This window comes from Nicotiana tabacum, chromosome 13, assembly GCF_000715075.1.
Source record: "Nicotiana tabacum cultivar K326 chromosome 13, ASM71507v2, whole genome shotgun sequence".
NCBI classification, from domain to species: domain Eukaryota; kingdom Viridiplantae; phylum Streptophyta; class Magnoliopsida; order Solanales; family Solanaceae; genus Nicotiana; species Nicotiana tabacum.
Window position 1 is genome coordinate 82,049,248 of NC_134092.1, and position 9,384 is coordinate 82,058,631.

Consider the following 9,384-nt stretch of genomic DNA (forward strand, 5'->3'; position numbering starts at 1 on the left):
CATATTCTCAAAACATCATTCTCAAATGGTAGGATTTAGTGAATTACCACCAAAAAGTGTGATTCAGACCAATCATAAGCTGAAACTTTCACTCGTTCTACTATGAAATTGGCTGGAGAAAAAGACGTACCAGTCATATATAATATAACAAAAATCAAACGATCAGTAGACTAGGAAAAAGGAGAAGATTTAGGTAAACTCAAAACAGTAGGACACAATATCATATTACCATTAACACTGAAATGGACTCGAGCAAAAAACAACACCAATGTCTCATCTTCCGACAGAAACACATATCTAGCTAGAGAGAGCTAACTCTTTGTCTTCAGAGGCATCCAAAGTCAATGCCGAACCATCACCCTCCACTTCGGTTCGTTCTTGACTCCAAACCTTTTCTATAACCTTACACATAGCTCTTAACATGCACTGACTTATTTTTTATGTATTTGACACACATAAAGTTTGATACTTCCCCAAAAAAGGAAAAAAAAGAAAAGAAAAGAAGCAAAGACTCAAAACATAAAAAGTAATGAACCAACAGAAAGCAATTAGTCTTGGAGTATCACTTGCTCTTGAAAGCAGCTTTGATACCATGAATTGTATGAGAGATGAGATTATTTACTTTTTGGACTGACTCCATAGATAGCTTTGCAGCAGGCGAGCTATTCACCAATACTTGGAACCCGATAGTCACTAGAGATCCAGTACCGCTAAAGCCATTATCTTTCTCCCAAGAAGTTCCAACATTGCAGTTATTGGCCCCGGAATAATCTTGAAAACAGTCGGGAACTATAGCAATTCCAGATGGTAGGAAAGCCACTGAAGAAGAATCTCCTCCATTCATCACCACATCCATATCTGCAGCATCAATTGTTGCATATACTATAAGGGATCCTGTTGCGTCCGTGCAAGTATCTTGCAAAATCAGCATGTTGTTTTCACTGTCACTGATTGCATTCCCCTGCAAGTCCAAGCCAATAGGAATCTTATTTAGAACACAGCAATTAGAACTAATTAATTTCGTCATGTTTCCAGAAAACACAACAATTAATCACTCACATTAGCACGGAAAAGAGAGATGCTATTATCAATATTTTGACCCTTGGCAATATGGACCATCTGTTGCATAGGACCACTATTGAACAAAATATCCCATTGACTCCTTGTTTGTTCATTCAACAGGAAGTCTAACAAACGTTGTTGTTTCACCGGCAACCAGATGGTCTTTGTAGCACTCAACATCACACCAATAGGCTCACCAGGGTCACCAATGTTCTTCCTCATCATCAATTTTGCATCTTCTCCATTTGCTTGTTGGATTGATTCCCACTTGTGAATGGTTGCACAAACCCCAGCACAAAAGTTGCATGTCATGCGTTGAGCCAGCATTGCCATACTTGTCTGACCACTTGAACAAACAACTGCCACACATGGAGCTTCATCAGAACCTAGCCGGATTGTTTTTTATAAGTTAAATTCAAAAGTGTCAAAGAAAATGGCACAATGATGATCACCTGGAGTGTCAACAGAAGACATCAGCATCGCCAAGAACTCAGACTGCCTTTGCAGAGTGGCCATCCACCTTTGTGCGCCAAACCCCAGGCCATTCCTGACCAGAGGGCGGTACAAATGGTGGACTACATTTTCATAATATTCCATGTGCTCGATCCAAGTAACCTGAAAATATTATACTATCAATTTTACAGGCATAAAACCACTAGATAGAGAAGTATGAGCATGCATGAAATATTGAAATAATCATCATAAAAGTAAAACGGCCAATGTTGGAGACAACTCAGCTACCAAATCCAGGACTCAATCTCAAGGGAACTTGGAAGCCAAGCATAACAAAAATAGCTGAATTCATAAAAGCCAAAAGATCTCATTTTGGATAAAATAAAGTATAAGCTAGCTAATGTGATAGAAAAAAAGGTATTTGTATATCCAGGTCATGAAGACTAATGCATAACAAACGCAACCTAAGGAAGGATCGGATCACAAGCATCTTAGAGTAAAAAGCATTTGTACCATCACAAGCATTTGTTCAGGTTCTCGGAGTACAACTTTGAAAGTACTCAACTGAGCAGCCCAGACACTGCAAAAGCCTGTAAATAGGATGAACCGGCAGTGTCTACCCAAAAAAGGTCGAAAAACTATAACGACTAGATAGGCCTTACTTAAAAAACTGAGAAAAAGTTCAACTAAGAAAAGAAAATCAAAAACAACAGATTCAATGTAAAATGAGAAACCTAGATTGTTAAGTTATAGGAAAATGTGGAGTCCTGCATGAGAAGCAAAATGGGAGAAGACCATTGTAGTTGAATTACCTTAGAGTAACCATTAGGCATATCTTGCACAATACAACCAGAAGGGAGCCTCCTGCAATTCCCAATTTCACGAGCTTGTGAACTTTCTTGGATTGTGTCAACAGACACATCCACAACAGCCCAGACACCTTCAGCGTGTTGCTTGCAGAAGCGGAGAAATTTCAATTCACGAGCAGGAACCAGATCAGAAATAATTTGGAATTCAGTTTGAATCTGCAAAGTCAATATATACTTTCAAGCTCTTACCTCATGCAGGAAAAAACAGAACAAAAAACGATATGTGACTTCCAGAAAAATTGTAAGAAAAAACGAATTACCAATTGCAGATTACTGCTCCAGCTTCCACATGTGCTACCTGGAATCACATCGACAACAGAGGTTTTCCCAACAATGCAGGAGAACATCTCCACCCATCGACTCTGCATATATAAAAGTACATTACTTATATAGGAAGAAACAAGAAATAACAGGCCAACACCTAACTTGTTTTCTTGACTTGAAAGTTAAACTTAATTGATTCAAAAAACATGCAGTCACTAATTGCAGCACCACCAAAACAAAAAAGGAAAGAAATACTATGTCAAACACAGTAAAGGTAAGAATAGAACTAAACATAAAAGCAAAAACAAAAGAACAATTATTCACCGCCCCAACAAGTAGTAAACGGGATGAAGGTTTTAACTGAATTCAGGATGAAGAACCTACCATATCCATTAAGGTCTCCACCAGAGTTAGGCTGTTGACAATCACTGTACCAGTCGCGCGAGTTGCTTCTGTTGTGAAATGTCCAGGTTTCATGCCCGTACACGGTGTAAATGATCTAGCATACTCCTCAAGATTCAATGTTTCTCCACCTCCATCCAAGCTTCTGACCCAAAGCGGTTCACCAATCTCAGCCAGCCCAAGAAGCTCGTTCATCGCAGCCAAAGCAAGATCCATCAGCATTGACTTATCAAATGATACATCTACATTAGCCAAGCTTGTGGATATTACTGGTGGAGGACTTGACAGACCATTGTCGAAATTAAGCCCCATTGGTGATGCAGCGTTGGCATAATTTATACCACCGAAGCCATTTATTCCCTCAGGAAGTCCAAATGCAGGATTTGCTATAACGGAAGCCATTGATCCTTCCAAGGATGATAAAGGCCCCAAAAGTTTGTCGGCCAGGACACTGATCCTCTTGACTTCCTCTTTCAGCCGTTCATACTCAATCTTTGTTTGATGCTCCTCAACATTGATGTCAGCAATAATAGCCTGATTACGACAACGATTGCAAATTGGATTTTTCATGGCTTCCTGCATTGCAATATGCTCTATGCGGAGCCTATCATTTTCTTGTTTCAGAATTCCATTTTCATGGCGTTCCAATTGTGACTGATTCAACAGCATAATTCAATCCCATAATTAAACCAAACATATTTCACACAAGGGGATTAAAGAAAAGAAGGCATATAACACCATTACCTTCATTTGGGTTCTTCTATTCTGGAACCAAAACTTCACCTGCTTGCTGTCCATAGACAGTTTCTTTCCAAGTTCTAGCCTTACTTTTTCGTTAGGATGTGGATTCAGCTTGAAAGCACTGTGACCAAATGGACAGACTAATGAACAAAAATTGGAACTAATATAAACAAAATTAACAAGTAAAAAAGAAATTGGAATGATACACACGTTTCGAGCTCTAGAATTTGGTTGACAGTATGCCTACTGTATTTCCTTGTCTTTGATGAATTACTGAGAGCAGAGTCCTGTTCATCTTCAGATGCAACGCCATTTAAGTTGTCACCATTGGACCTGCGGCTCTCACTTTCATCCTCCTCTTTAGGCCTCCCCATTACAACATTATTCGAACTTTCACCTTTCTCACTCATGTCACTGTGACTTTCCATCTTTGGTTTCTGCACCAATTCAGAATGTATCAATTCAACTGAATACATTAAAAACAGTAAGAAGCAGTAACATTTTTGTTATAATGGTGGTATCGCCTAATTCTGTCGGTATAAACATATGAGAAGCAATCCCCTAGCGTGTTTTGTCCCTCATGAGACTTGATTCCGATTTTTCCATGTTTTAAAAAAGGTAATCCCTCTTGCCCACTTTGGTTGCCCAGTTATTACATGGAGAGTATAATAATTTTTTTTGAGTCGTTAACTAGTATATAATTTTTTTCTTTTTGTTTTTTTAGTTTTTAAATATGTAAATTTTATTTTTTTAAAATAAAAAATTTTATATCCAAATTCATAAGTAAAAAGTTAGTAGTTAGTTTGACCCTCATACTCTACTCAGGTCACATAAATTGGGATTGAGAGAATATAAAAGGTTTTTTGAAAGATTTTTCAATTTTTTTCAACCTAAAGGTATTAAAGAAAAGTTTTTTATTATTTCCTAAAAACTGTAAAACGTGAAAAAAAATTCAGTTTTTGAAAAGTGAAACAAAATTTGATGACATTTGGTTGAATAGCCTTTTTTTTTTTTTGAAAAGATTTCCAATTTTTGCAAAACTGAAAAGAGAATTTCCTCACCGACTTTTGAGACAAACGCCAGATCAGAAAGCCAGGAAAGAGGTGTGGGTTTTGACCAATTTTCATAGCTATCACGGTGAAGTAGTCCCAGAAATTAGGAAAGCCATAGGGTCTAATACGAACAGAGGAAAAGTAAAGCCAAATGGAAACGAAAGTTAATAGCCAAAAGGATGTAGAAAACAATGAACATGTGGACTTTGCAGTATCTAGGTATTCAAATCCATTGACTCATTAATTTAGATTCTCAGCACACAAATAAGTTCGCTAAAGAATAAAATGTTTTTCTTTTATTCAATTTAGATAGGTTCGTTAAGGAATGAAACGGTTTTTATTAAGAAATGTATACTCTCGAGACTTAAAATCGTATTTTTAATTAAAGATAGAAGAATTTTAGTCACCTCACTGCATCATGTGATGGATAACTTTGAGTATAGATACACAAACCAACAAAAAAGCTAGCCAGAGGAAGAAACAAGTTGACTCACCACAAAACTCATCTTTTTCTCCTTTTTTTCCACTGCTATACTGAGATCTTGTACCAAAAGTCATATACAGATGAAAAGGACACCACCTTTTTTTAAAGCAAATTTGATAATTCACATACGCTAGAGTTAAAAAGGGACTTTTGAGCATAAATAAAAGAGCTCCAGACTCTGTGGACCTATATATGGAATGGGATCCCGAAAAAAGGTACAAAGAAAGTAATTAATTCAATGAGTTCACACATACCATGCAAAATAAGAATAAAAAAGAAATGGGAATGAATTAATTAGAAGATTAACAGCTTACTTACAGTGACTACACTAATGTTTTCCACGTCTTGAATCGTTGAAGAAATCGAAATGCAGACAAAAGAAAATAACAAAAAGATTATATATGGAGCCTCAGTTATTATTGATTCAGTGAAGCAATGTAGAACAAAAATGTGATTAGTAGTAGCTATATATACAGGTTTTGCATAGACATTAGACTGGAAGGATAAATGGGTCCACTCTGAGGGGTTTCCTATTTAGTTACCAAAAAACAGTGGTCTTAGATGTGAATCCAACGTTGGATTTCTGACAGGTGGGCAAACAGCAAAGACCTGCCCGTGTGTCACTTCCACTTTAAGGTTATGTTTGTCCGGAAAATATTACTATATCCGTTTCAATTTATACAAATGTAATTTGATACGACATGAAATTTAAAAGGAAAAAAAGGAAGACAGCTAAATCTTGTAGTCTTTGTTTATGCTTAAATCGAATAAAAATTAAATTTGTATGCGATTTTAAGGATATGTGGTTTGATTTAACACAAATAATCAAGAATATTAGATAAACAAGTTAAAGACAAAATAAACGATCAAACCAGTTGTAATATTATGGCCTAACCCGAACTTAGATTGAACAGTGTGACCTCGTCCTCGATTGGACCCTTGGTTCGAGCCCAGTTGTGAATGAAAAATAGAACAGCTAAATAAGAACTTTAGCCATAGTTAAAAGGCAGAAAAATAAACTTGTATTGCTTTTATTTGTGTGTTACAGTGTGTCTTACAAAAGAAAAACTTCTCCTTTATATAGCAGGAGAGTTTCATCTCTAGTATAAGTCTAAAAAAGGTAAAATCTTTCTTTTTCGTTAATTATCGATCCATAACCGACATCAAGCGAGATCCGTGCCGTGATTTCCGGTTAGGTGCGAATATCACGACCTTCTAACTGTCGTGTGTAACCGTTTATAGTGTTTCCCGAGGTCTTAGAACTCGTTCTGGGTTCGGGGCGCGTCGCTTTACCATACCGATGATGAGCACATCTTTCACCTTTCATGGATCTCGATATGAAGGGCTCCCAACCTCGATTTCAATCTCGTGCGTCCATGCCCTTCTTCTGTTTTCTTCACCGGGAAATCGGGATATGCATTATCCCCGATTTTACCCGTATACAGATAGTCCCCTTGTTTTCCGGAGAAATAGTTTACCGAAACGACGAGAAATGATAGATGAACCCCGGTTCCTTCCTTCGTACGTTACAACTGAGATGACGGGTAAATCAAAACGTCCCATCAGTCGTGTCGTTCTGACTTCGGACACGTGTCAGTCACCAGCTGGCTGCCTTCGAATGCGAAACGCCGCGCATTGATTGTTTTTCCCCAATAAAAGCTTCAACCTTTTTCACTTCTTCCACTTTCCGATTCTAGATTTTACCCTCAAACTCACTAACGGCTTTTGACTTCTCCAAATCTTCATACATTGCTCTTTGAACCTTCATATCCTCATCTTCAATCCTCATACATTTTATTAGAACCTTCAACCCAGACATTCATACCTTCATACCATCTTCAAATCTTTATATTTTTCTTCAAACTTTCATATTTCCCAAATTACAATGGCAAAAATCTCCAAGTCAGTGCCTCAGCAGGTCGCTCCTTCATCTTTCCACTCGGCCACAGATGTCGAGGTGGCCATTCCTAAAGTAGCTCAGGAGCTCCCCATGAAGAGCTTTGTACCTAGGGACTGCTCTATCGGGAATGCCTTCAAGGTCGAGAAGGCCTCTAGTCAACAGGACCGAGGCGAGGGAGCATGGAGATACATATGCTCTGTTACTGAAAAAATCCTACCCCTAGTCCGAGCGCACTGTAAATGGGAGGGTAAAGATGTGGTCGTCCCCTGTTCCAATGAAGACATTACTACTTACGTGAAGCGGTATTTAAGTGTTTACACTTACCCCTTCACGCTCGCCCTGGTAGACCCCATATTCCTTGCTTTCTGCAAAAAAGGTACGAGGTGTGCCTTGGGCAAATCCCTCATCCTTTTGGAGGATCGTGATCCTCTTATGCCTTTTCGTGAACAATACCGAAGCTCATCGGTTCACCCTCGATCATCTACTCCACCTATACCATCCCCGAATCTTCTGAGCGGGGCTGATCAAGCTCGTTCGCCGAGCACACAAGGCTCCTTTCTCGAGCATCGACGAGGACCGAGGCCGAGGTTGGTAGGGGAGGTTTGTTCAGGTGAAAACCAAAGACCTAATCCCTCCCGAGTTTTTATCGTTCCTTGGGAAGTGGAATGCATCGTATAAGTATTGTCTTTCTTGAGTATTCATTTCTTTTTATTCTTTCTCTCATCTCCTGTGTTTGATGTCGTTCAGTTGTTGCCCAAGTTCCTAATGCAATTCCTCGCTTCAAGGAGTGGATCGAGGGGATCTGCAAGCAAATGTCGTACTCTGAACGCGCATGGCGCAAGCTTTCAAAGGGCAAATGGGAGGCCCGTTCTCATGGTGAGGTTCTTTCCTAAATAATTACCACCATGCTCTTAACTTACACAGTGCTAACCATTTCTTTTTTCTTACAAGTTTGCCTAAGACCGCCAAACTTAGGTCGTAGGATGAGGACGAGGATCCATCCTCGCTAGCCAAACCCTCCATTTTAGGGAAGCCCGGGCCTGCCGCGAAGGAGAAGAAGAAGAAGAAGAAGAAGAAGAAGAAGAAGAAGAAGAAGAAGAAGAAAAGAAAGTCCTCGGGTTCCTCGGACGCCGAGGCGAAGAAGAAGAATGTGACTATCCAGGTCTGGAAGCCCAAAAAGAGCACCAAGTCACGGGTGCCGAACCCTGATTCCCTCTACCGACTCAAGGAGGAGCCCGAGGATGACGACCTTTTTATTGCTCATAGGTCGACCCTTAACTAGGGGGAGCAGACGACGACTGAGAAAAAAGACCATAAGATCGATCCCCCTCTAACTCGGGAGCCAAAGGGAGAGACGGAGGCCGTAGCCTCCCGGGAAGCTGCTCCTGTCCCGAAGGAGGCACCCGGTGTCATCGACATCCTGAAGACACCCTCCTATACCGAGTCCATGCTCGAAGAGGCCCAAGCGGGCAAATAGAATTCAAGCGAGGTGGCACAGGGCCCAGACAATGCCCTCAATACATTCTTCGACGGCGTGGATATGGCCGCACTTGAGGATTTTTCCAGGCTTGGTCACTTTGAGTTCTCGAAGAAGGATGTGCCATCGGGAGCGGGCGGGCCAAGTTTGAGCCCAAAAGTAGTGAAGCAATTTCCTGCTCCAAGCGTGGACCCCGAGCGCAAGAGAACGGTCGTTCATACAATCTCGGAGGATGCCCAGGTCTTGTCTGCTCCTGTGGATGTAGCCAGCTACCTTCGATGCCTTATGATCGAGGAGGATCAGGCAAAGATGAATGAAGTGGGTACGTAGAGCTTCTTTAACGAGGCACAACAAGTGTAAATCAGGTAAGGCGTCAACCCTTTGTACTCTTTTGTGAATCTCACTTGGGTTTTTAATGTGCCCTACTAACTTCATTGTTTTTCAGGCTCCAGTGCTTCATCATGAAAGCTTCCTCCGGTACCGCTTGGAGATTAGCCAGCTCGAGTTTGAGCTCAAAGAGTAGGTTTGGGAGAAGGACATGTACATGGCTCTTACTGAGCAGCGGGACAAGGCCTTCAAAGACCTCCCTATTCTCCAGACTGAGCTGAAAAATGCTCTGAAGGAGGCCTCGTTCCTTAAGCAGGAACACGCCGACCTGGTTGAGAAGGTAAAGATCTTTG

The 9,384-nt window shown here is 40.3% G+C and overlaps 1 protein-coding gene across 1 annotated transcript; it reads right to left on the reverse strand.

The window, feature by feature from the left end:
- Positions 1 to 208: 208 nt before the first annotated feature.
- Positions 209 to 4,395, reverse strand: LOC107774134 (homeobox-leucine zipper protein HDG1-like). The gene is made up of 8 exons (XM_016593609.2): positions 4,002 to 4,395; positions 3,795 to 3,912; positions 3,033 to 3,704; positions 2,645 to 2,746; positions 2,328 to 2,540; positions 1,515 to 1,677; positions 1,060 to 1,421; positions 209 to 961 (listed from the first exon to the last, which is right to left on the reverse strand). Exons 1-8 carry the CDS (start codon positions 4,265 to 4,267, stop codon positions 563 to 565), a joined length of 2,295 nt encoding a protein of 764 aa, XP_016449095.1. The 5' UTR covers positions 4,268 to 4,395; the 3' UTR covers positions 209 to 562.
- Positions 4,396 to 9,384: the final 4,989 nt, after the last annotated feature.